This window comes from Copadichromis virginalis, linkage group LG1 (genome assembly GCF_057382275.1).
Source record: "Copadichromis virginalis isolate Kocher_CV1m ecotype Utaka linkage group LG1, C_Virginalis_male_GT1.1, whole genome shotgun sequence".
In the NCBI taxonomy this organism is placed as follows: Eukaryota; Metazoa; Chordata; class Actinopteri; order Cichliformes; family Cichlidae; genus Copadichromis; species Copadichromis virginalis.
This window is the reverse complement of record NC_140618.1, coordinates 37,863,777-37,891,390: the sequence shown is the minus strand read 5'-3', so window position 1 is coordinate 37,891,390 and position 27,614 is coordinate 37,863,777. Positions and strand designations below refer to the sequence as shown.

The window sequence follows — 27,614 nt, the reverse complement described above, 5'->3', positions numbered from 1 at the left end:
AAACTGAATCAAGTGAAAGAGTATGCAGAGAGTTTACGGATGAGAAGAAAAAAAAGATCCGTCAGGTGCTAAAAAATAAACCTTAGACTCAAAATTTGTAACGGCCACCATTTTCTTTCAACTTACATCTAAAAATGTAGTTTCATGCATCGGTTAAAACACTAGAGTCCAGCTACACGACGCCCAGCTGGAAACACTTCACACAAGGTGAGTATTACAGAATTTACAGAAAATATTACATTTTGTGATTTATATCGTTGTCAGGACGATAAATGTCTTATATCGGGATATTAGATTTTTGTCATATCACACAGCCCTACTGGCTACACTAAACTTTAGAGACCAGGTCTGAGCAATGTGGACCATAGTGTTTGAAGATAAATTTCAGTTCAGAGACAATAAAAGTCCAAAAGACACACCTTTAAATAAAAATGGTTTATTCTCTTTTAATATAGCTTTTGTTCTATCCATAGCAGAAAAGAGCCTCCACGCCACTCAGTGCTTAAAACCTGCAACTGGATCTGAAGTCGTCGCTGCAATAACCGACAAAGGTCTTCACAGCAATAACACCAGCTTGATACCCATCCAACAAGTCACGTTGCTCATTTTAAAAACAAGTGGAGATGTTGGCAGGTAGGAAGAGGAGGAGGAAGAGGAGGGTGAAGGGGTCAGATCTGATTCCAGATCTGATTTATTTGTGACTCAGACCAAGCAGCGCAGATTCCCAGGGTTTTGTTGGGAGGAGTTTATTCCGTGCGTGTTTGTTTGTGCTGCAAAATTGACATCTTGCTCCAGTATGGCTGTTGATGTGGAGGCAGAGGTTTCTGCCACGAAAAGGTCACAAGTTGAGGTAATAAAGATTCTTCCTGAATGGACAGAAAAACAAATACTGAAAACTCATCCTGTAATCACAGAGGTGTGAGCAAGCAGAACACAAGCAAAAGGATACCATTTGATATTCATAACAGGCCGGCTTTGTCCAAGCAGGTTCTGTTGCAGTAAATATTTCATACTGAGCCTGTCTACAAATGCTGATGCACAGCTGCTGCTTTTTATTTTAAGGAACAATAACTTTGGCTCGTGAAGGATTTTATTTTGAGTCAGGTAGTTTAAAATCACCCTAAAATTTTCCAGTAATGTTCCGCAGTCTTTCCCGGGTCACCACAGGGTATCTGAGTAAATAAAGAAGCTCCATTTAAGACAACCAGAGTTGTCTTAAATTTGAGACAACCAGAGTTGTCTTAAATTTGAGACAACCAGAGTTGTCTTAAATTTGAGACAACCAGAGTTGTCTTAAATGGAGTGCGTGAAGATGCCGGGTGAAGAGGAAAGATAACAGTGATGGTCAACATGAGGAGCAAGAGGTGAACAAAATCATCAGATTTCAAAACAACAGTGTAGACAGGCTGTTGGCTGCAGTTTCAGTTTACAGTGTTTGAATCTTGGTCTCAGGCCTTATGCCAGCTCACAGAGTGAACAGGCTGAGGTGCACCTTCCTCCACTGCTTCCTTTCTACTCTTCACTGCGCTCGCTGATTAAAATGTCTCTGTGGCGGGGCGGGGCCTGCGGTGCCGTGCAGAGGAGGCGGACGCACCTGCACGGTACCGCAGGCCATGCCCCGCCACAGTCTCCAAAAAGAAAAAACATTAGTTTTACATCACCCCAAAGTAGTTGTTTTGTCTTTATTGATTACTGTGCTCACTGTGGTAGGAAATAAACTAAAGGAACACAAGAACATACATCGGCACCCCTGGTGATGCAACATGTTCTAACACTGCCCCCTGGTGACAACAAACTGCTACCACATGCAGAAAACAGCCTGAAGCACAAATGCACGACCACGTTACGTGCTGCTAGATAAAAATTCAGGTCCCTTCTGAAGAAGCTCGACTTGTGCTGTTTTTGTATCGTTTTTGGTTGATATTTAACATTCACAGAAATAATATGTAAACAGACTCAGACTAAAGCATCAGCATTTGTAGGAAAGCCCGTAGCTTCTATTCAATTCAATTCAATTCAATTCAATTTTATTTATATAGCGCCAAATCACAACAAAAGTCGCCTCAAGGCCTTCTGCGTGCTGCAGTGGCTGTAATCATTCGCACACGCATTGGCATGGCATGTAAAGTGGCACATCCAAGCTTTTGCATACCTCTACATCTCTACATATTATAAATAGAGTATTGTTGTGTGTCTTACCTGTTCTCTGGGTATCATGTTGCATTGGAGCTGCTTATTGCCTTTGATCCATCTGTGTTGGCATTTGCTTGTTCCTTCACCACAGGATCTGAGACATAAACACAAAATGTTTTCCGTGAGCTTTCTTGTCGTTTGTTTAGGCCGTCTTCAGGCAGGAGGACAGAGAGAGGGAGAGAAAGCAGACGCAGATGTGGCCAAGCACAACTTTCTGACATGACTTCTGTAAACTCTGCTGATGAGTGCACGGGCTATCACTTGTTATGGGTCACGTTAAATTTTTAAAAATGACGTCATGTTTAAAAACAGCACTTCCTCATCACAACCTGATTATCAGTGGCCAAAATACCTGGAACAACATCAATCTTTTATCCTGCCTACGGACACAGAAAGAGCAGAAGCTGAGAGACGGAAAGAGACGTGAGAGAAACCATAACTCTAAGTCACTGTAGCTTTCTGTGTTGATGGATTTTTCTAACCCAGTTATTATTCTCTTTTTTACTTTTGTCCTTGTTTTCAAATTGCACCATCTTTCTTAATGTTTTTATAATGAATTTAGATGATGTCACCCCTTATTTATCCCCCCCCCCCTTTTTATGTATAATGTAAGAATGCAGATGTGTAAGGATGAAAAAGGAAACCCTGGATGTGAAAAGCTGTATTAATAATCATGCAGTGCACATGCATCTGTAATCAGTACACATAACAGACAGCTTTGATGTGGACTGAGACATTCTGCTTTTTATCTTTTAAAAAGCAAACTGAAAAGTGAATTTCTACATGCTCAAAAAAAGAATTCTCCTGATTTTAAACAATGATTCTGGAAGACGAGTAAAGTATTTTACTATAAATGTTGCTTTGTCAGCATCATAAGGAGTATCAGCTGATCGAGTGAAAATATCAGATCAGGTCCACAAGGCTGAAGATGAACGGCCTGCTGGTGCTTCAGGTTACTGTGTGTTTGGCCACTGTGGTCACACATCGCTGCTTTATATTTGGTGAATGGAGTTAACTGATAAAATGGAAGAAGAGCTTGTATAATCTTGAGAGTGAAATCAGATTTGTGACTCATTATTTCAGCAGGCAGCTGTTGTTGCAGACGTGCTGCGGCTCGCGCGGTACTAACAGAAGTACGGGTGCTGCATGGCCTCGGCCGCCGTCAGCCTCTGCTGGTGGTCATAGCGCAGCAGCTTGTCCAGCAGGTCCAGAGCCTCTGGACTCACCAGGTGCTGGTTCTCTGATTGGATGAACTGCTCCCAGCGTTTCCGTGTTTGCCTGGAAACAAGTGACTATTAACATCTAGTTAAGCTGCCTGGGTGTGAGCTGCTTTCAATACATTTGAATATGTTTCAGCAGTTTTACAGGAAGTCAGCGATACTCACTGCCCCAGCATGTCTTTGAAGCGAGTGTCCAGTTCTATGTGATATTTGTGCAGGTAGCCAAAGAGCTCATCGGTGCCGAGAACCTTAGCGATGCGGACCAGCTGGAAAACAAGATGCATACCACGTCAGTGCGCCCCCTAATGGCTCAAATATGTCAGTGCACTGTCACAGCAGAAGACACTGTTTATGAAAGCAGAAACAAAGACAACACAGTCAGTCAGTGGCTTTTTACATCACTGTTCATCGAGACCTGAACTCTGACCTTTTAAAAATAAAATGTTCTCTGTTGGCCGTTTTATCCTAATTGAGTGAACTGTTGTTACAGTTAGTGTAGAAATGTCTTGAGTTACAGCTTTCAGAGCATGAAGTGGAGGCTGACACAACAAGCTGTCGCTCCTTCTAAAGCAGCTCCTTCGACTCACTGCTGTCTGGATTTTTCTTAGAAAACACACGGCTTATATTCAGGTCACTACTATGTATTATTATTGGCTTACAATTTATTATAGTTCAAAAGCATAAGTATAACCCACCATAGCATTTTTGTGTCTGACCTGCAGGATCACACATTTCTGAAAAACCACTTCATGTTGTCTCTCTCACCTGGTCATAGTTGTCTTGGCCATGAAAAAACGGTTCCTTCAGGAAAATCATACTGGCCAACATGCAGCCGAGACTCCACATGTCCAAACTGTAATCATACATCTGAAAGAACAACACACAACTAAAAATGAGCTCAGAGAAAACTGAGACGGGCAGGTGACCGTGTTCTGCTGAGTGGAAGCATACCTGATAGTCCACTAGCAGCTCGGGGCCTTTGAAATAGCGCGAGGCCACCCTGACGTTATATTCCTGAGCGGGATGGTAAAATTCAGCCAAACCCCAATCTATAAGACGCAGCTGTCACACACAAACAGAAATCAGAATCAGAAAGGGTTTTATTGCCAAATGTTGAGCAGGTTTACAACATTAGGAAATTGCTGCGGTGCTTCAGTGCAAACATACTGTCATAAATTGCGCTTAAATAGACATGAAAAAATAAAAGTAAGAATAAGAATTAAAAGTGCTACGTAGAAAGATATATACATGAGTGCAGGTGGTGATCAGTGCCAAACATGGAATGATGCAGTGAACACAGCGTAGGGTCATGTGTTAGTGGTGGGAACAGTCGTACGTTTATTGTTCATGTGTCCAACAGCAGAGGGGAAGAAACTGTTCTTATGGCGAGAGGTTCTGGTGCGAACGGACCGGAGCCTCCTGCCTGAGGGGAGCAGGTCAAACAGACTGTGTCCAGGGTGAGAAGGGTCAGCTGAGATCCGAGCTGCACGCCGCAATGTCCTGGAGGTGTACAGGTCCTGCAGAGATGGGAGTCTGCAGCCAATCACCTTCTCAGCAGAGCGCACAACACGCTGCAGTCTCTGTTTTTCCCTGATAGTGGCTCCAGCGTACCACACGGTGATGGAGGAGGTGAGGATGGACTCGATGATTGCGGTGTAGAATTGCATCATCGTCCGTGTTGGCAGGTTGAATTTCTTCAGCTGCCTCAGGAAGTACATCCTCTGCTGGGCTTTCTTGATGACGGAGGTGATGGTGGGCTCCCACTTCAGGTCCTGGGTGATGGTGGTACCCAGGAAGCGGAATGAGTCCACAGAGGTGATGAGGGTGTCAGTCAGGATGATGGGGGGGAGTGGGGCTGTGTGCTTCCTGAAGTCCACAATAATCTCCACTGTCTTCTGGGCATTCAGCACCAGGTTGTTGTGGCTGCACCAGACATTCAACCTCCCTCCTGTAGGCAGACTCATCCCCGTCTGAGATGAGCCCAATAACGGTGGTGTCATCTGCAAACTTGATTAGCTTGACAGACTGGTGGGTGGAGGTGCAGCAGTTGGTGTACAGGGAGAAGAGCAGAGGAGACAGAACACAGCCCTGAGGGGAGCCGGTGCTGATGGTCCGAGAGTCAGAGACATTCTTTCCCAGCCTCACATGCTGCTTCCTGTCCGTCAGGAAGTCAGTGATCCACCGGCAGATGGGATCAGGCACATTCATCTGGGAAAGCTTGCCTCGGAGATGGTCTGGAAGGATGGTGTTGAAGGCAGAGCTGAAGTCCACAAACAGGATCCTGGCGTAGGTTCCTGGGGAGTCCAGATGCTGCAGGATGAAGTGTAGGGCCATGTTGATGGCATCATCTACAGACCTGTTGACTCTATATGCAAACTGCAGGGGGTCCAGGAGGGGGGCCGTGAGGGTCTTGAGATGGGAGAGAACTAGGCGCTCAAATGACTTCATGACCACAGATGTCAGAGCCACGGGTCTGTAGTCATTTAGTTCAGTGATCCTAGGTTTCTTGGGGACAGGGATTATGGTAGAGGACTTGAAGCAGGCAGGCACATGACATGCCTGCAGTGAGGAGTTGTCATGTCATGTGACAAATGACAACATTACACACAGTGTCTTGTTGAACCATTCTGAAGGTTCACATTGTGGTTTGACAAAGTTACAGCTCAAGTATTAGCCGTTCTCCCACTAGTACCTACTCGACATGGTTTTTAGGGTTTGCTATTAGGGGCCAGTATCTGGTACTTTTATAGTATCCACTTGGCCGGGGTTCCAAGCGATCAACAGACAGCATGTGTTTGACTGGTTAGTCAGTTATGTCACTCGACAGGGTATGGGAGTGTTTCCTTCACGAAAATCAAAACTGCCATTTTTTTTAAGGACTCGGAAACGATGGAAAGCCTCACAAAAATGAACCCGTCACCCAAAAACTCCACAGACTGAGCAGCAGGTGTAACATCGCCTAGACTTGTGGCTAGCACTCGATTGTAATGGATAATTAGTTGAGCCGAGCACGTCCTAATGGAAAAAGGGCTACAAGTGTTTGCAGACACACAACTTGCCAACATTCCAGCATACAAAACAACCCATAGAAGCGTCAGTAGCACCTTCCTCAGCTGGTGGTCAATCATCACATTGTGCGGCTTCACGTCCCTGTGCATGATCCCCATACTGTGACAAAAGTCCAGAGCCTGGAAGAACACACAGAACAGGCTTAGTGAGGTGCTTATCGTGGTGGCGTTCCATTCAAATGTACCTCCAAAAGTCACTTTTCCCCTCCAGGTCCGTCCCATTCAAATTCAAAGGTTGTGCGCATTCAACATTTTCATAGATAGCATTAATAAAAGCACTGAGGCCACTGCTTTGTCTGCTAATGCTCAGGACAGCTTATCTGAATGAATGTTTAACGACGTTCTATCATCAGTGAGTATTCCCGGAGCAGTCCATATGGACTCGTATGTTATCATGTGACGGTGCAGGCTGTTTAACACTTACAAACTTTGCTTTCATTTTTATTAAACTAAAGTGTTTAGCAGTCGTTTTATAACTTTACTTAAAACGTCCTGAATAAACTGTCCCAAGGATGCTTTCATATTTGACTCGTGCTGTGTCATTAGATATAATCCTGGCTCTGCTGCTGGGCCCTTGTGGCGACAGATTCACACTCTGAATTAGGAAGTCCCTCAGTGACCGCAGCACATTTGAAGAGTGGTACTCTGCAGTTCCACTTTGAAAAGTGAGGATCAGTTTACATGTGAAAACAAAGTAATATTACCTTTAGAAGCTCATACATGTAGTAACGGATATCGTAGTCTGTCAGCTTCTGGTAAAGCTCCTGTGGACCGCACGAGAGACATCAATGTATAAAAAGTGTTCTGATGTGAGCAGCTGGCCTCTACACATGTGGAGCAATAACTGGAGGGTTATTCATGTTATTAATAATGGACATCAACGTGTTTGCATGGATGGTAACCCTGCTGGTAGTCCAAACTTGAGTACCTTAAAATCTGTGTTATTGATGTACTCAAAGACTAGCGCTGGTGTTCTGGACTGCAAAGAGAGGACAACACATGGCTTCACTGAGGAGAACAGCAGGTATCACTGAGTTACAAGCATGACTGGATTACATGGCTCACACGCACGCATGCAGCTGCCGGTTTTCACAACTCACCACCGGGTCTTTGACCGTGTCCACCAGGCGGATGATGTTGGTTCCTCCTCGCAAGTTTTCAAGAATTTTGATTTCCCGTTTGATCTTCTTCTTCTTGACAGGCTGAGTAGAGATGGACACTCATAGTCAGCACAATGGAAATAAGTGAAAATGAAAATAGGGCGCTGCTGAGAGAATCCATCTTTGGGCATCCAAACACACACACACACACACACACACACACACACACACACACACACACACACACACAGTATTTCCAACATTATGCTGCTCATTTAAAATGTTTAAATGTTCTGTGGATGACAGAAATAGTTACAATAAAGCTGCTACAATAACCATAAAGTGATACCACATAAACACTGAACTTACCTTCATTTGCATCATGTGTTAATAAAAGCTTGTCACGGCACAAAAATATCTACTTATTAAATATTCCTGCTGATTTTTTCTAGATCATCAACAGCTTCTTTATGTTCTTTAGCTTCTTTACCTTTATATTCTACTTAAGGGTTTCTGTAGCATTAACTGCATAGTTATTTGGTAGGGGTGCAACAATACTCAATTCAATTCAATTCAATTTTATTTATATAGCGCCAAATCACAACAAAAGTCGCCTCAAGGCGCTTCATACTCGTATCGATATTGAACCGTTCGATACAGTGCTTTCGGTTCGGTACGCATATGTATCGAACAATACAAAATTTTTAATTTATTTGATCAACTTTTCTTCTGACGATGCTGTGTTGAGAGCTCAGTGGATCTGCATTCGACTACTCTGCCTAGGCTGCACTGTCGAGTGCAGATCCACTGAGCGCAGCGTAAGCTAGCAAGACAGAAGCTAAGCTCGTTGCAACATGGCAAATTGAACCTCCCCCACCCTCATTCAGATCTGGCGTTTGGAACTATTTTGGTTTTCATGTGACGTATGACCCTGAAGGTAAGCGCGTCATGGACTAAAGTAAAACAGTATGTCGGATGTGCCATGCAATGCTCAATTACATGGGTGGGAACTAGTGCTTTAGCGCAGTTAGCTCGTTAACGTGTTGACGCCGTCCAGCCCCACGCACGGGGCGATCCGCGGTAGCTCGTTAACGGAGATTTGCCGTGTTGTGGCGTTAACGTCATTTAAGATTAACGCTGACAGCACTAGTGGGAACACAACAAATATGACTGCACATTTATGCCGACATCATCCTAGTGCAAAGATAAGTGGAAGCAGACAAAAACAACAAGCATGCTACTAACTTTAGCCGAGTCATTAGACAGCCGTTAGCACATGATTCTGCTTATGGGGACCTGATATGTTTAATATGCTGCTGAGAATATAGCCCAGAAGAAGCGGATAGTATAGCTTTTATTTTTGAAAGAGCCATTTCTCTGTAATAAACTCTCTTTTCCAAAGATGAGTGATTTCTCGATCAGATAGATTTATTATTTTATTACTTTGTTGTTTCAGCAACATTAAATTTAAGAACTCTACGTTTGAGTTAAAATATATATTTATAATTTTAATAAATGACAAATTAAAAAAGCATGAACATTTTTTGTATTGAAAGTATCAAACCGAACCGAACCGTGAATTTTGTGTATCGTTGCACCCCTATTATTTGGTAAAGTGTTGGGTATCTCATTCACTTGGCTGTTGATGCCACAGCCTTTTTTTTTTTGTTAACTCCTGTCCTGTCTGGCAGCTTATGCAACCAGAGTTATGATCTGAATGCACTGTTGAGCCAAACAACTTGTTATTCCAAGATCAGCTCTATAAATTCTCTATAGGCTCCTCTGGTATACAGTTTGATAATGTATAAGACAGGATGGGTAGTAGAAAGGGAAAAAAAATGGGGTGGGGTGTAATAAAACGACAGGGTACAAACTAGGGCTGCCACGATTTGTCGACTAGTCACGATTACGTCGACTATCAAAATCGTCGACGACTGATTTAATAGTCGATGCGTCGTTTGAAGCTTTGTAAGATCCCAAAAGACGCAGGAATAAGTAGCAGGATTTAAGAGTGTAATAACGGACTGAAACAGAAGATGGCAGCACTGCATGTACAAGGATGCCAGCTGCCGTTAAACCCCGAAGAAGAAGAAGAAGAAGCAGCTGTGTCCCAGAAATCATAGCGCGGCCCAGCTTAGTTTCCAACAATGGCAGCAGCTAGTTAGTTTTAATATTACTCTTATTATTCTTTCTGGGTCACAAAATAAACGTTTAACATATTTTCAGGCGAGAATGTAGCTGTGTAAACCTCAAATATCGGCTCAGTTTATCAGGACACCACATATTTTCAAAAGCGCTCCGACGTTTTCGGAGACGTCTGTTACCCACCAGCTCGATAGCTAGCCGGGGGCTAGGCTCACTAGCGCCGTGAGAGCACCGGACTCCCGGCAAATTGTTTTCTAACCCACCGCCGTCTTTCGCTACTCAGGTTAAATATATATGAGTCACTTAGATAAATTAAAAATGTTGTTGTTTGGCTTTTTTTTTTTGTATTTTATTTGTTCCTGAGTAAATCGGTTTGTCTGAGATTAAAGTTATAGTTTTTACACAGCTGAATAAACGTCAAGCAGACAGCTGATTATCAAAAGTGTGAGATGCTGGAGAATATACTCCGTTGTCCTGTTATATTTTAGATAGCAAGGAGTTTATTAAACTTCACCGAAACAATCTGCAAATTTCATTAAAATTGAATAAACTATCATCTTGTCTTTATTTTTAGTTAGCACCTTAAAAGCTTAAAGCTGTAAGCTAATGATAGTTATATAAGAGCAGATGATGCTGGTGCAATAAGCTGTACGTTTTACGTCCAGTGGATGATGATCTGATTAGTCGACTAATCGCATAAATAATCGGTGACTAGTCGACTATCAAAATAATCGTTTGTGGCAGCCCTAGTACAAACAGAAATGCACAATACATCGCCAGTTAGTGCACCTTAAAACAAAAACAATAATACAGCACCTGGAACAAAATCTTGAAAATGCACAGGTAAATGGTAAATGGCCTGTATTTGTACAGCGCTTTACTAGTCCCTAAGGACCCCAAAGCGCTTTACACAACCAGTCATCCACACATTCACACACTGGTGATGGCAGCTACATTGTAGCCACAGCCACCCTGGGGCGCACTGACAGAGGCGAGGCTGCCGGACACTGGCGCCACCGGCCCCTCTGACCACCACCAGTAGGCAACGGGTGAAGTGTCTTGCCCAAGGACACAACGACCGAGACTGTCCAAGCCGGGGCTCAAACCGGCAACCTTCCGATTACAAGGCGAACTCCCAACTCTTGAGCCACAATCGCCCCGGTACATAAGAGCGTGAAAGTTTGTGAGTGTGTATGTGTCACAAAATACACTTGAAAAGAGGGTGAGAAGCAATACTACCCCCCAGCAGGGGTGGGAGTCCAGGACCAGGGGCGATGGGCAGCCAATCCCACTAGAGGCCTGCCACCCCGGTGTGAGCTGAGTTCAGGATCCCAAAGCAACAGCAACGTCCAGTGGGGAGTGGTAGGGGAGGTGAACCCCTTCCTCCAATACCAGGCTCAGCAAATCCACCCATATGACTGCTCTACCCACTGTGACACTGTATGAACAATGTGCCGTATGAGGGAGTGCTGGGATATGTAAGACCAGGAGGACAAGAGCACTAGCCCAGAAGGAGAGAAGCAGCAAACAAGTGGCTCAGTGTGCACCCCATTTCCCACGCCCCACCACAGGGGTGTGCAGATGAGCCCAAAGAGACCACTCAATTACAACAGACACACAGCAAAAGGGACATGGCACACTCATCTGGGTCTTGGACGAGCTGCACCCAGCAACGGTTGCCCCCATAACCTGGACACCCTACCCCATCCAATGGGCTTGCAGTTACACACGACCGCCATGGTGCAGACCGGACATCCCAATGTGCGCTAACACACACACTACACTGCAAGGCAGTCAACGGGGTGCAGACCAACCCTGTGCAAGAAGGTACCCAGCCGGACACCAGGCAACCCCGGGCACCTGGGCAGCCATCCAGCCTGGGATCAGGACCCACCACCACAAGGACCCCAGGCCCCACACCCTAAGATTGCTAGGCAGCACCCACCCCAGTCCCCACCGCTACCAACTGAGGCAGAGACCCAGACACCCCAAAACAGCAACTGCAGCTCCCAGGGAGATGCCAGATCCCAGTAGTCCCAGAGACCACCTTCATCCTGCTGCAAGTCATACAGGGAAACAGGACTACAACCGACCATCCCCACTAAGTAATGGAACTGATCAGTGGGAACCAGAGAGAAACACATTCATCCAGCTGGTTTTCTGAGGGGGAGGCATTCTCTCCAGACTGATGGGATCCAGAAGTAAATTGATGCCACAGGCTGTTCATAAACCATTTGACCAATAGATGATGCCAGAGTACAATGTAAGGTTTGACAGGATTAAAGAAAGTAATCTGACAAAGAAAAGTCAGCAAGTGCCAAGAAAAGATTTAACAGAAGACATTTTAAAAATGTTTGTGGATTTGATGAGGTTTTCAGAAATGGATAACTGCCAAAGCGAGAAGACTCATGTTACCACAATCAGAGATGGGCAGTAACGCGTTACTGTAATCTGATTACTTTTTTCAAGTAACGAGTAAAGTAAGGGATTACTATTGCAAAATCGGTAATTAGATTACCGTTACTTTCCCGTAGGAACGCTGCGTTACTGCGTTACTAAAACCGTGATTTTTTTTTGCGAGAATGTCTCATGACAGTGACGTAAGCAAGTGCGACGTTGGTGACAGCAGCTGTGTGCAGATCAACAATGGATAATATATCGAGTGCGGGAGAGAGTATGAGCGTGCAGCGTTTAAAGTGTGGAAGTACTGACCTTACTTTGAGTTTGATTCCATAAAAAGTGACAAAAACATTAGCGTCCATCGTGCGTGGGAAGAAAACTTCTTTTTACAGCGAAAAAAAACCCTAAACTTCCGAGCAAGCACCGAGTAGCTGCGACGTGATGGGAAACTCACAGAGACACTCGCGCGGATTCTTCAACTGACCGCAGCACACCTACACCAGGGTAACCCTCCGCCTACCCTGCTCCTGCTTTACAGGTGAAAATAGAGCAAAAGGACCGCTGAGTCTTTGACTTTATTTATTTTCTGCTGTGTTTTACTTGCATCTGTTTGAAAGAGTGAGTGAAAACACAAAAAATATTTTATTTTATGTGCTGGAATGTGTAGAAAATAGGTTTAAATGTTAAACTAATTTATTCAAGTCAGAGAATGTTGCATATAATTAAATGTTTTGCTTGATGCATAAAGTTAAAAGATTAAAACTGATAAAACAAGTTAAAAAAATAGACTTTTCCATTTGATTACATTTTGTATGATGGATTATGTAGAAAAAGTAGAATTGGGGTGAAAGATCTATCACTTTATCACCTCTTCAGGTTGTAAATCGTGTTTTTAAAAAGTAACTAAGAAACTAAGTAACTATGTAATTAATTACTTTTGAAAATAAGTAATCAGTAAAGTAACGGGATTACTTTTTGGGGGGAGTAATCAGTAATTAGTTACTGATTACTTTTTTCAAGTAACTTGACCAACACTGACCACAATAAAAATTAGAGATTGTAGGTATAAAAGGTAAAAAACAGACACACACACACACACACACGCAGCCCTAGCAAAAAAGTCAGTCTAGTGCTTACCTTGAGGATTTTCACCACCACTTTCTCGTTATTGGTCACATTTATGGCCTCAAACACTTCACTGTACTTCCCTCTGCCCAGTTTACGCACCAGCTGATAGTTGTCTTGATTACTGAGAAAAGCAAAAACACTTTGGCAGTGATTAAAAATTCATTAAAAAAATCATGCTCTCACGAAGCCAACATGTATATATATACCTCCAGTTTGGCACATGAGCATCATAGTCCCAGTACTCTCTGTTCTTCTGTGTATTAACGTCGGTGTAAACCCGAGCTTTGCTGAGGGTCGGTGTGGGGCCAGGCATTGCTAGCTTTGAGGATCCGAGTCGAGGACCTTCACCTCCTTCTAAATACTTGCTGGCTCGATACTGGAAGGCAGCGCACCGACTCTCCAGAATATGCGGCTCTAAGGTCCCCGAGCCGTGCTTACCATTGGCTTTGGCTGCTCGTGGCCTCTGATGAAAGCTGTCAGGCTGGTCTGACACAGTCGCCGTGCAGACTGACAGAGCTACAATGACTGACTGAGTGAAGCCCCTGAGCAAGGTGTTCAGTAGGATGGGATGAAGAGCCGCCAGCTGCAGGAAGACAGGAGAGGAGCATAACTATGGGTCTTTCTTCAAAGTAAAGCTCAGACTCTTTGGAAATGTATGAACATTTCCATGTGGTGGCAGATAGCTGCATAACATTAAGGACACAATAATACAGGTCAACAGGTCAAAGTCATCAGAGATAAGTTTATGTGGGTTTTTCATGCCGATTTCAAATCTGTGTTTAGTTTTTTTTAAGCGCGTAGCTTCTGTGATGAAGCTAGTTACATATTGCATGATAGTTGGAATAATTAACCATAAGCGTATTGCCAGATTTAATGACAGTTCCCTGTGTTTTATGTTACAGACTGAATTAACTGTGATTGATTTCAGTTGTTACCATGCCTAGAAATTGTATCAATCATCCAGACACTTTCAGTTACGTGCAGTTCATTCACGACGTCGCCCAATTACCACAGACCTTAAGATGATGTACATGTTGTACTTTATCCACTGGGTGACCAGGATAAATCTTGGGCTCCACATGTCATCTGCAACAGTTGTTCCAATGGACTGCGTGACAGCTTAAATCTGCGAAATGCCACTTGCAATCCCGATGGTGTGGCTGGAACAGTGAGATCATCTCAGCGATTCCTATCTTTGCCGCGTGAATACAACAGGATTTTCAAAAAATTGTATATCCCAGTCTGGAATCTGCAATAAGGCCTGTTCCTCATGATGACTTACTGCCTGTTCCTGTACTGGCATATGATGGATTAGCTTCTGTAGAAGGTGACGAGGAACACGGTCAAGCTGCATCTGGTTACAATCCAGAGTCATCAGATCCTGATTACATGGCCAATGAAGATTCAGAGACTTTTACACAAACAGAGCTGAACGATCTTGTTTGTGCTCTAAACCTGTCAAAAGACAAAGCAGAACTTCTTGCTTCAAGGTTTAAGCAGAAGGATTTGCTTAAACCTTTGTGGACCTGGCCCATGTAGACCGCGAAGGCCGGGTCCTCCGAAGAATGCAGCCGACGTTTTGGGACACAGCTATAATGTTGTGCTATGTGATTGCTAGCGACATAACATTAGCACAGTGTTAGCATAACATTAGCACAGTGAAGCTGGAGGATGAACGTCAACTTTTTTTTCCACTCGATAAAAGTTAACGTGAGGGATTCTGGTGGTTAGGGACAAATGCAATCGCATAGCAGGATGCTATACACGGGCCAAACTTCAGTCAGGAGAACAACTGAGATTATTCATCCACTATAGAGATTGACAGACCACGTGACTTTCGCGCATTGCATGCTGGGAACTCAGGACCGCAAAACGTTCATTCTCTGGCTCCAATACCTTCTTGGTTTTTCTTTGCCCCCCAAAAAAGGAATGTACAAAACGAAGGAGAACAATGCCGGTCCGTACAAAGACAGACTTGATGAAAAGTCAAAGAAAATATACGAGGACAAAATCAAAGGAGTGAAAGGTTTAGACCCTTACGAGTAGAGCTGGGCGATATATCGAGTTTTTAAAAAATATCGATATATTTTTATACGAGATATAAGATGTGACAATATCCTTTATATCGATATAGTCTATGTTACGTTATAATTATACTTGTGGAGCCGCAAGTTTCCCTCTCTTTCGTCCACTTTCGTCTTTTCGCAACGTTACTCGGACTCGCCTCTCCTTCACTGAACACAACTCCCCCTCCTCCCCCATCGCTTCACCTGCAGGAAGCGACAAGATGGACACGGCAAATCTCCGTTAACGAGTTACTGGACGGCGTCAACGTGTTAGCTAGCTAACCACGCTAACGAGCTAACCACGCTAATGCCATGCAGCCCAGAGGTGCTGCACGGACTAAAATCCTTTCATTTTCTCAAATGTTGACAGCGCGCCTTATGTATGAATTCTGGTTGTGCTTGATGGCCGCGAACCGATTTTATGTGGAACACAGCGCTCAGCAATCTGTCAAAAAATGTTTTAGTACGACTTTGGTAAGCTACGGAGCTGCACCGCTTGATGGTTTGTCGGAGCATTACGGCTGAGCCTCGCGGAGTGATACATACTGTGCTTCAACGTAATATTACCTTACTGTGTATAAGGACCATAAATGGCACCTGTTAAGAGACGTGGTTGCGAAGCAGATTTCAAACTCCAGGCTGTCAGTCAGTACAAGTTGGGAACAGAGCAGCTGTGAAATCTGTCTTTGTTATTGTGCTCAGCGTCTTTTAGTTTACATTTTGACTGCACAATTGTGAGCTTTTTGTTATGCAGAAAAACAACACTGTTTTCTTTTATTTATGGAGCATTATTATTTAATAAATGCTCATAATTTATTTTTGAGTAAATTTTATGTACATCTATGCTCTATGTTAATAAAAGTGCCTGTGTGACATCTGGGACACAGCTTTGACTAAGAACTGTCTTTTTGTTCTTACTTTATGGCTTTAAAAAATATATCGAGATATATATCTTATATCGCCATCCAGCTAAAAAATATCGAGATATAAATTTTTGGTCATATCGCCCAGCCCTACTTACGAGCACACAGAGTGGACAAAAGACGTTAGCGTGCTGCCCAACTTTCACCACGCTCATATTTATAATTATATGGTTCTTGGAGTGAGTGCATACACTCATGAAGTTTAGTAACTACAGGTCACTGCAACAAGCCCAGGTACAGTTTACCGACGGATGGGTACAGGACCTTGAAATGCACCGTGTAGAACGAAAGACCATCGTACGAACAAAGGTAAGTTTACCAGTCTCACAAATCGTCTTCATAAATACACATTCGTTAACCGTTTATTAATAGGACCTTTGAGCTTAACGTTAATTAATTAGCAGTGGAAATAATTTCTGGTACGCGTTACAGAAATGTAGCAGTGACAATAATATTGTATGCTGTAATCGTACTGGGCAATTAGTGATACAAAAAAAAAAAACGTTTTACCCTGTGAATAAAAATATATGTTTTTGTCAATGTAACATGGTAATAACAGAAGCGAAACGCAATATTGTGTCAGGACAATTCACTATTTATGCACAATAAACAAAGGAGCATAGCGCGACAATTTCTGTTCAGCGCCAGACTTGCTTGTAACCTATATCACCAATTATGTTATGAAAAATGACGTATTAACTACTACAAAACTCTGACCTTTGTGGGAATGCTTGGAGCAGACTAACATGTGAGCTGGAGTGTTCTGGGACGTTATATTTGGTCTTTGAATGGCTGCAACCCAGGCCATCCATTGGCTCTTTGTTACTTTGGAAACATGACTTGAACAATTTCTCTTCAACGACGTAATCCGATAACAACCGATCTCTTCCCGTGGCTGACATGCGACTTGCTATTGCAGTTAATGATACAACAGCTTCTTGCCATTTTTTGTGTTTCTTTTTATTGCTGTGTAACTGATTTCAATTTAAAGCCTGCGTGCGCTAGTACCTCTTGCCACGAGTTCCCAGAATTCTTTGCGGTTTTGTCCCTAAATGACGTCACATTTTCAATCTCTATACAAGGTTAGTTATTAATATACTGCAACAACATGGGAATAGAGCAGCTGCGAGAGAATTCAACATTAATGAATCAATGTTACGGAAGTGGAGGAAGCGCAGTTTTTGGCTTTCCCCATATTTCAAAAGTGCTTCATCTCTTTGCTGTGACTTTCGGCATAATTTGCAGATGATAATGGTTGTAGCCACTGCGATGCTTTCGATCAAAACAGGCGCAGCTTGATGACATCATCAACCTGCGCTATCGCGATAGAGCAGTATAGTCAAAATCTCTATTGTTGGCCAAATTTATATCGTTCCTATCATATATCGTTTATATCGCCCACCCCTACCACCAACCTTCCGATCAGTATATGACCTGCTCTACAGCCACCCCATCAGCGTCTATGGCTTTGGGGATCTCAGCTGGGTTCGGTGGGACCAGCTCCACTTGGGCGTAGTGCCAGAAAGTCGCTAGCTGGGGTTTGGAGTATGTAAGAGCGGCGCCGACTAATGCAGGAACTTTATTCACAACTTTCTTAACTGCCTGCGCCATGATGAGGACTTCCCAGGAGGTCACCAGAAGAAGAAAGCAAGTCTGTTTTGCAGGATGAAAGATACAAACAAACTCTCTCAACAGTTGAGTTTGAAGCTTGGGTGGTGTTCAAGTGGCTCTGCAAAAGCTTTCTGGACATCCACAAGTCTCCTGGATACAAGGAAGAAGTTCAGCATCTGCTCGATTCCTACCAGAAGCTGGGCTGTCGCATGTCATTGAAAATACACATCCTGCACTCACAATTTGAGTTCTTTCCAGAAAATGTTGGCATGGTGAGCGATGAACAGGGAGAGCGTTTTCATCAGGATATTCAGTTAATAGAGCGTCACTACCAAGGTTTCAGGAATTGTAGCATGATGGCCAACTACTGCTGGATGCTGTACCACAACAATCCAGACACAGCATGTGATTTTTCTTGTGTATACTAAGTGTTTTTGAAGAAACTGTGGTAGCTGAGCAGTTTTTATGCTTCTTCATTTCACTTTGTAAATATACTTGAATTCAGCTCCTATTTCATTCACATATTATTTGAGCTTTGCATTTACCAATTTTAGATGTCTTATGTGCACCCCTTCCCTTCTTTTTTTATAAAGTTTGATATAAAAGTAAACGAGTGGTTTCTTTTTTAAATTTTGGCAGTTTCAGTCATCCACAGAGGAAGAAAATCACCTGGACTAGATTAAAGCAGCGACTACAGCTCCACGATTATGGCCAAAATATAAACATAAGAATTTTAACATGTAAATGCTTCCACATCCATGTCACGCTACATTCCAACTAATATACAAATCGTTACTTCAAAATAAAATTCATCCTCCATCACGTGAATATCTTAAAAAAATATATGTGTATGTGACAAAAAAAAAAGTTTATCACAAAGGCTTCCAATTTTATATTCTGCTGCATTCGTGATAATTTCTTTACAGACATATAAGGTGTTTATTCACCTGTTTCAAGCAGATCTTCACAAAGCAAAGGTGAAAGATTTTCACTCCCTTCACTGTACCTGCCTGATGTGAATAAAACTTGCAGAAAAGTACTCAACAGCTTTGAGTTCCCTCTACAGTTCCCCATGTTTTGCGCAGTAACAAAACCTGCACAAGACTTTCACATATCTTTAGGCAATAAATCTTTGTTACCTGGTGTTTATTGGACACGTCTTTGGCCAAATAAAATCCGAAAGCACTGTTGACTTCACTATATCTTTGGCATTAATTTAAGAACCACATGATTATCTTTTGCTTTGCATTATATTGGTGAAGTATGCATTTTCAATATCGGTTAATCAAGTTAATTTAATGCTGGGAGGCCAAAATTGTGATTGAAATTAAAGCTGATTAACAGTGGAACCCTATTAAAGACTTATCAACGTGCTATTGAAAGTGATTTTCAGAAAAAGTCTGTACAATTCAGGTTCAATCAGGTCAGATAATTGTGTGCAGTTGCCTTTTCTCACATGTAACATATGACAGGACAGCGCAATGCAGGTGCACTGTAAAGAACTGGAAATGCCACATTTGCTTTAGGGGAAAGTGCTGCCTGAGTAAAACACGCAGGAGGAAGGACTTCACCAGACTGTGACCTGCTCTAATTTCACATGCAAGTACATTGTGTGATACATACAAATGTTCAGTGCTGCAGTGTGTGTGTGTGTGTGTGTGTGTGAGAAAAGATATTCCCGTCAGCACCTCTCAGGAGTAAGAGCAGTTTATAGTCATTTTCTAACTACTGGTCATTTTGTGCCCTTTTGTATTATCACTGTGTATCCATTTGTGGTTTTGGGGGTCATTTTTACATCTTACTTTAGTTTATTTTAATTTATTTATTTAAATCTGTAGTAGTTTTGGTTAATTTCTTTGTGGTTGTTAACATTTTGCTTCTCTTTACTAAGAACAGCAACAAGAACTGGTCTTAAGAATTTCAAGAATGAGAAACATGCCTCCCAGCCTGTCAGTCCCAGCATGCATTTCTGACAGTTGTGCATTAATAAACAATGATGTCACGCTCATAGCAATGGAACCTTTTTCTCCTTGTTATGTTTCTCCCCTGCATTCAGAGTCACAGATAATAACATAATTGTACTGATGTGAATCTGTGCAGACCTTTGTTGTCTCTGTTCATTTTTGAGTATCTGTTGCAGTGTAATCTTTTTGGGTGTTTCTTTCCTTTTCACCATGTTCGCACTTTTTGTGTTTGTGTAGCTGGCTCTCTCTGCGGTGGGCAAAGGTTTCGATTGAGTATTGGGAGAAACACAATTTAAGATGGGGAAATGAGGGTCCTGTCTCAGAAATGATTGAACATCAGACGATTTCAGGAGATTTTTGTAGATACAGATATTTTACTTACTGGGGGTACAGGTCTCCCGCGTTCCCCCTTTAAATCTACAGCTATTTGCGATTTTGCAGGTGCAGTGCTGGGGACCCTCGCATCCCTTGGGCTCATGCCCAAAAGGCCTGTTTTTAATAATCCATCTCTGCCTGTTTTGAACCAGCGCCATAAACACCTTCCCCTTAAAGACAAACCCTGTGGATTTTTCACCAACCACATTTACACTGTATAACAGAAACTGTAGCATCCAGTCCAGCTGGTCACCACTAAACTACCGTAGCATATCTGAAACATACCCCTAACGCGAACTAGCAACGTTTACCTAGCTAGCTTCCTTAGCATAAAATCTTAAAACGTCAACAATAATGGAGCAAGACAAAGACGATGGATGATGATTGTTCTGTCTTTATGCATAAGGGACACATACACGCCACAGGCTGTGTGTCAGTGTGACATTTCTGTGACGAGAAATCAATAACGGGGCTAAAGTTAGCCTGCTAACCTCGTCGTAGAAATATCCGAGCTCGGAGGAAGTCCGCCCAACATCAGAGTTAGCTCGCGGGCTCCGGTTATACGTCGCTCTTCGTGGACCGAAGCCGCTGCTGCACGTCTGAAGTTATTGAAATGGGTGTGATAGTCACACTGTCAATGATGTGATAGTTATTTCACTGGAGGGGTGGTGGTGATGATGGGGGTACATCTAGCCGCGGTTCGTTAGCAGAAATAGGATGATCTTCCCTTAGACAGTCAACGTCACCCGGAAGTAAAGCAAGCCTTAAACGACATAATTTAGATGTGAAAAATAAGACCCCGTTTAAACGCGTAATTATTACAAAATATTTTCCCACGTATTATTTTCCGTTAGTAACTTTTGAAAGCTGCTTAACATTTATCTGCATTTATTTATGTTTGTTTTTAGTAGCAGGATAGGCAAGTACTGCAGCACAAATCTGCTGCAATTTTACCTTCTACTTGCAATCAACATTAACTATTTTGTCAGTCTTTACTAAACGTTATTTTACAAATACATGTTAATATAATATATGTATCTAAAATAAAGCAGCGGATGGTGTGACAGCAGAGTATCTGCTTTTTCGTCCACTTCTTCTCCTGCCTGTCATCTCCATGTTCAACATGCTTTGTCCAATAAAGTCACTATCCCTCATTTCCAAACCATCGCAGCTTCGCCTCAGTGTCTCCAAACTGCTCAACCCCCATGTCTCCCTAACATCTCTCTCCATAACTCCCAACTACAATCTTCAGTAATGCTGCTGAATTGCTTTTTGTCAGAGCCACTGTCCCCAAACTACACATCAAGTTCAAACCACCATCTTGTAAATTTATCCAAACTACAAGTGAAATGATTTTCAGTTACCAGATTACTAGTACAAGTTGATCTAATCAAATTTATAATAATAATAATAAATAACTAGTAGGGATTTACTGTTGATTGTACTGCAGAATTTTCCAAATTACATTAAAAACAGCTACAATTACAATTCCTACAATACCTAAAAAGAATGCGCTGCTCAACTAAGTTTAGTAAATATTAGCTATTTTATGTCAACCCTCATATCCCAATTTGTTCAGTGGTTAAAAAATATAAATGGAGTTCTCCGTGTATTTGTTTATACCCAGTTATTCTTTCCCTACTGACAGACAACCTGGCGTTTGGCTTGTGTACTCTAAACATATTCAACTTCAGGACATTTATGTTAGTACACGAGGAAGAACAAGACTGCCAAGACACATAAACAGCAAATAAACAATAAAAAACAAAATGACAGAATATCATGTCAGTTTTATTTTTTTATATTTAATCTGAGGAATGTAATGGGATATATCTCTTTTCAGTGAGCTACTGTAAAGGCTTTCCTGTCTTAATAGCAGGTCAATTATAAATTAGTAACAGTTGCACCTTTGTCCCTAAAAACTCACCTCGATGTCCACGTACACCCATCAACGCAAACTTGACAGTACAAAGCAAATTCAGTTTACATTGGAGCTGAAATATTATGATTCAGTTTTATGGTAAATGGACTGGTTCTTATAGCGCTTTTCTACTCTGAGCACTTAACCTCCTTTCAAACGCCAAACGCCGCCGTATTTATTCAATTAATTCTGATTATAAGTAGAATGTACGTTAACCTGCCTTATGTATGGTTGGCTTGAAAGGTCACACCATCCCTGATGTCTATCCTCTTTAACGTTCATCATCATCATCCATTCATTCTCCTGATAATACAGCTGATGAAAACACTGTACACTTTAACTGTCATAAGGGTGGTTTATTTTAATTGTCTGTATACAGTATGAACAGGAGCCTATATTTGATATCCATATGTGTAAATCAGTGCTCCATTACAATTGCTAATCCCATACTGCAGCGTGAAGCAGACTCACCAGGATCTTTTAACCATGGCACACAATCCATCCATCTCACTTTCCCATTGCTAATCCCAGTTTGTGATCTTTTAAACTCCCAAATCCTTCTTTTAAATATACTGCAAAGATTGTACAGAATATAGAAATCCACACAGTAAACTAAAGGTACACACACTTTTTTTTTTTAAACTTTATCCCTGGTACAAACCAACACATAAGTGGCAACTTTGAGGCTAGTCATATTAATCTGCTGAACATCTGATCTGGACCAAGGGGAGGCTACAATCCCATGAAAACATTACAAGGCCAATTCTTGAAAAAAAAAAAAAATAATAATAATAATAATAATAACAATAAAAATAATAATACTTTTGTTAGATCTATCATACAGTAACTAATGCAGCTAATTTGTGGCAAGTGAGCAACATAATGCTTTGAAGTCCTGTTGGGTTAAACATCCTTCTGGAAATGGAACTAAGGTGCTTGCAAAATACAGCAAGCTCATTCATAGTAAATAGAAAAGCAGGTAACGTAAGCACTATACAGTTCTCAATGTTTACATAGCGTATACACACAATCTATAATATAACAGAGTAGACTATGCCATTAATCAGTAGTCATAAATATTACATTGTGCATGTTCTATTGCACATGTCAAGTGTTCGTATGACATAATAGGTATAGGTTAGTTACCTACATGTCATCTGTTTTAATACAAAGATGCAACAACACACATTTCATAGGACACTGGCTATACATTTTCACAATCCACTTGTATTTTTTTTCCTTCTTCTTGGATGTTTTTCTAAATAAATCAAACCTATAATACAACAGTGATATTAAAGTGTGATAAATATTCATGCACAAACAGATGATACTACCTAAGACCTAGCATGTGAAAAGATACTGCAGCTCAAGCCAACTGCTGGAAGGGAGGACTTTTCTTTGCGCTATACTGGACATAAAATTAAACACCACAAAATGATTGATTGATTTTAAAAAAAAAATTATTAACGAAAAGAAAACAGAAAAAACAAACAAAAGAAACTGAAGGCACACGGATTGCAGAGGAGCCTACACATGTACTGGAAACAACTATCGGGACTTTCCTGCCATCTTTCTTAACAGAATCAAACGGGTACAAAACAGACGACCACATGCAACCACAGGATAAGGTTCCACACAGTATTAAACAAAATCAAGATCTTTCCACATTTGACATTACACATCTTTCTCTTGCATTAAAAAAAAAAAAAAAAAAAAAAGGAAAGGAGAAGAGGGAGCCTAACCCCCTCTGGCGATTTACCTTTTACTCAGAGGATGAATCAAGTCTTAACATTACTGATCAAGTCTTAACATTACTGATGCTAAAACTCATAGTTAATGGGGGCATGTTCTAAAATACAAATGAGCAAGTGGAGGCTGGCACATTTCCTGCCCAGGGCTTGGCAGCAGCTCAGCTCACGGGATGCAGGGAGCTTCAGGAAAACTCTCGCCCTCTGCGGTGTGCTGGACCGTGTGCTCCTGCAGGGCTGTGAGGTCAACAAAACGCTCGCCACACCACACGCACTTAAACTGCGTCTCACGCGAGTGCACACTCTGGTGCTTGGCCAGGTGCTCACGCTGCTTGAAGCTCTTGTCGCAGTTTGCGCATTTGAAGGGCTTCTCCCCCGTGTGAACGCGGCGATGGCGTTGCAACTCGGACGAATACCTGAAGCGCTTTTCACAGTCGGGGCATTTGAGCGGCTTCTCTCGAGTCGGGTCACAGCGGTGCTGGACGAACTCTGAGGATGACACGAAACGCTTGTCGCATAGCGAGCACTTTAGCGGCTTCTCTGTGCAGTGAGAGTTCTGGTGGCGCTGCAGCGTTGAATTCTTTTTGTAACCTTTGCCGCACACATCGCACTTGTAGGGTTTCTCCACTTCGCCGCCGCATTTGTGCCGCAAAAGTTCTCCCGACTGACTGAACGACTTCTGGCAGGAGGCGCACTTAAAGAGGCTTTCCATGCCATGAACCTGCTGGTGGTACAGCAGGTGGGATGGCTGGAGAAAGCCCTTATCGCAGAGGTTGCACTTGAAAGGGCGGTCAGCTGGGTTCTTGTGAGTGCGACGGTGGCGAACGAGGGCATACTGCTGTTTGAAGCTCATCTGGCACTCCTCGCACTGGAAAGGTCGCTCCTCAGAGTGGGTGCGCTCGTGTTGTCGCAGGTCAGACGGCCGCTTAAAGCTCTTTCCACATGACCCACAGCGGAAAGGCCTCTCGCCTTCTGGCTGGCATTGATGATGCAGAAGCTCGGATGACTCCTTAAAGTGCATCTCGCACAAATTGCACTTGAAAAGGTGCTCGCCTGAATGAGCGTACATGTGCCGCACGAGGTGGGAGCGGTGTTTAAAGCTCTTCTCGCATACAGCACATTTATATGGTCTCTCTGAGCTGTGCGTACGCTGGTGGTGTGCCAGGTGTGAAGACTGACTGAAGCTTTTATCGCACGTGTCACATTTGTATGGCTTTTCGCCAGTGTGTATTCTTTCGTGACGTGTCAACTCTGACAAATGGCGAAAGGACTTGTGGCACACGGAGCACTTATATGGCCTGTCTGGTGCAGAAGCCTCAAATGCAGGAGGAGACGAGGCACTGATTGCTGCGCCTCCACCGGATGTCTCCCCGGTGGAGGGCTGCTGAGGGTTGGCAGCTGACGAGGTGGGGGTTGCGTTCCCAGAACCCGGCCGGTAGGTTTTCTCACAGATGGAACATTTCATTGGATTGTTTCCGTTGCCATGTGAGTTGTGATGCTGAGCCAAGGAGGTGAGTAATGAGAAACCCATCTTACATACACCACACACAAAAGGCTTCTGTTCCACCTGCACACACTGATGCTCTAAAAGGTCTGTCGCCTGACTGAAGATCTTCATGCACTGCGTGCACTGGAAGGATCTGTCTTGAGTTACCATACACTGGTGCTCATGGGGGTTGGCCAGGTGAGATATGTCGTGGCCACAGGCTCCGCACTTGTGCCCTCTCTCGCCCCCTACCTGCAGCGAAGGCTGCTGAGCTTGAACAGCATGCTGCTGGCCATGCTGGGGCTGCTGCAGGGAGGTGTCTGGCTGCAGGACGACTCCATACACAGCGCAACCCAGAGGGTTGTCAGTCCCTTGGGGAAGCGTGTGCACAACAGAGGGTGGAGCCACTGCATGCTGTTGCTGTTGCCACGCCTCCGTCATCTTCCACTTCGCATGCAAGGGCTCAGCACTCGGGAGATGACAGGGGAATTTCAGTCCCAAACTGAGAGAATGGTGGATGTGGTTTTCAAAAATGGAAATGAGCTCACTGACAAGAGCTCAGTGCAGTATCTCTGTTTACACGTGTCCTCTGAGACTAGGAGAGAAAACCTGTTTGGATAGAAGAACATAGATTTAAGTATGATTGGCCAGCGAACACACAAAAGGGAGTGTAAAATATTAAAGCATGCAGTTACCACAGTATGTAACACTCAATATCGACAACAATTTACAAAACTTACTATTGGCTACAAGAAAGTAATACAAACCTGCCTGAATTTCAGGTTTAGACTGTGGTGAGGAAAAACTGAAAAATACCCCAAATTTGAGGCCTAAAACTTGACCCATACTTATACTAGAGACAGAAGTCAAAGTACTTCGTACATTTAGTTAGCTAATGCAGATGTAGAGTGCATGTATGTACTTCTCCAGAAAACCCTAAAACCCTCAGCTAAGCTAGCTTTGAGCATTACCATAACCACAATTATTTGGTTCGGTCTAATTCCTGAAACGTAACTCGGGAAATTAACAGACGAGTTTTTCCAATTACAAGTATGTTTTAAATGCAAGTGGTTTACGAGTCAAGGTTTTGTCTACTTGGTCCTGAAAATAAACGCTTTCTTACAACGTATTTCATTATTTTTTTCCCCTCGGTTCCAGGGAGTAGCTTGCTACCCGACGTTAGCTTGTCAATTGCGAAAGCTAACAGCTAACCACTAGTAACAGCTAACGACACTAAACAACTGGACTTCCTTAGCAAATAATACCGGTTTTCTTTCACTAGAAAACCACTCTAACTTCCCATATTTCTTGGTCATAAACTGCATATCGTGTCGTAAGTCAAACATTGCAAAAGCGACTCAAGTACCACGGGCTTTAAGCTATATTTTTTGGCTTCAAAATGCCGCTTCATGACAGGCCACAATAGCGTTTATACTGGTCTAACATTTGATATGAACCTTCACTGTATGCAGGACCCATATCAAACTAGGCCTCCCCGAAGCTGCGGGAGGAAATCCGCCTCCTGCAGCGGAGTCTCGCACGTTTGCAAAGAAAAAAAATCGCATTCAGAAAAAAATGAATTCACGATAACTTACTTGAGCTGCTTAGCATTGCTTTTCACGGCCGTCTTCGGCCTCTGGTCGAAAACCGTCGGTGTTTTCTGGACTCGGAGGACCAGCGGTGGTAGGGATGCGGTTGAAGCCGGACGCCATCCTCTAGCAGACGGACGGACACCGGAAACCGCCACGCAGCGAGCTGTCGTCGCTGTTACTGCGATACTATGTTAGAGAAGCACCGAGGAACCAAAACGAGCTCCGGTGGAGATAAAATAACTCTCGCTGATTGTTGGAAGAGTTTACAATCCACCACAAAGCTAAAAGGTGTTGTTAACGTATCAGAAAGTCTACTTCCTCGTTTTGACAGTAGGGGGAGTGTTTCAACTGTGTACTCTGTCTCATCAGCTCTGTCGTGTACACCATGAACCCCCACAGTCTCAACTGATACCATCGTTTTCAACCGACAGACAAAACCGCACAAGTTAGGTGAAATTCTCAGCAGCGATACTTTTGTCTAATATAAAGCTCATTTCACTTAATGTCTTCCCCAAAAAAGCACCGTTGCCCAAAATCAATATTAAAGGCAACAATTTTAATAACAATGTATTCATATTTTTCAACATTGTTGATATTGTTCACTCACCAACAGGAAGAACATGTTTCTGTGTGTCACAGGAAGCGAGAGGCAGCCTTCCTTTTTTTACATTCTA

At 42.9% G+C, this 27,614-nt stretch overlaps 2 protein-coding genes across 5 annotated transcripts; both read right to left on the bottom strand.

Annotated features, from left to right (window-relative positions):
- Positions 1-416: 416 nt before the first annotated feature.
- On the bottom strand, positions 417-27,614 carry LOC146719212 (casein kinase II subunit alpha'-like). Of its 3 annotated transcripts, none has more exons than XM_085461713.1 (13): positions 27,548-27,614; positions 13,461-13,837; positions 13,264-13,375; positions 7,582-7,683; positions 7,410-7,460; positions 7,186-7,245; positions 6,518-6,601; positions 4,365-4,475; positions 4,179-4,280; positions 3,579-3,679; positions 3,323-3,471; positions 2,200-2,287; positions 417-866 (listed from the first exon to the last, which is right to left on the bottom strand). In XM_085461713.1, exons 1-12 carry the CDS (start codon positions 27,560-27,562, stop codon positions 2,214-2,216), a joined length of 1,338 nt encoding a protein of 445 aa, XP_085317839.1. In that variant the 5' UTR covers positions 27,563-27,614; the 3' UTR covers positions 417-866; positions 2,200-2,213. The 3 variants fall into 3 exon arrangements, with proteins under 3 accessions (XP_085317839.1, XP_085317846.1, XP_085317854.1); XM_085461720.1 differs by lacking the exon at positions 27,548-27,614 and adding an exon at positions 20,685-20,785; XM_085461728.1 differs by lacking the exon at positions 27,548-27,614 and adding an exon at positions 14,271-14,324.
- On the bottom strand, positions 22,450-27,266 carry znf319a (zinc finger protein 319a). 2 transcript variants are annotated; one of them, XM_085461670.1, is made up of 2 exons: positions 26,944-27,266; positions 22,450-25,957 (listed from the first exon to the last, which is right to left on the bottom strand). In XM_085461670.1, exon 2 carries the CDS (start codon positions 25,787-25,789, stop codon positions 24,029-24,031), a length of 1,761 nt encoding a protein of 586 aa, XP_085317796.1. In that variant the 5' UTR covers positions 25,790-25,957; positions 26,944-27,266; the 3' UTR covers positions 22,450-24,028. The 2 variants fall into 2 exon arrangements, with proteins under 2 accessions (XP_085317796.1, XP_085317803.1); XM_085461677.1 differs by lacking the exon at positions 26,944-27,266 and adding an exon at positions 26,116-26,570.

What these genes read in the sequence shown, in the direction of transcription:
- LOC146719212 (XM_085461713.1), bottom strand. An exon ending in TTGACCACCAGCTGAGGAAG is followed by an intron (nt 4,476 to 6,517) that starts GTGCTACTGACG and finishes TGTGTGTGACAG; the next exon opens with CTGCGTCTTATAGATTGGGG. An exon ending in GCCAAGACAACTATGACCAG is followed by an intron (nt 3,680 to 4,178) that starts GTGAGAGAGACA and finishes CTTGTTTTCCAG; the next exon opens with CTGGTCCGCATCGCTAAGGT.
- znf319a (XM_085461670.1), bottom strand. Translation starts at nt 25,789, where the DNA reads ATGACGGAGGCGTGGCAACAGCAACAGCATGCAGTGGCTCCACCCTCT.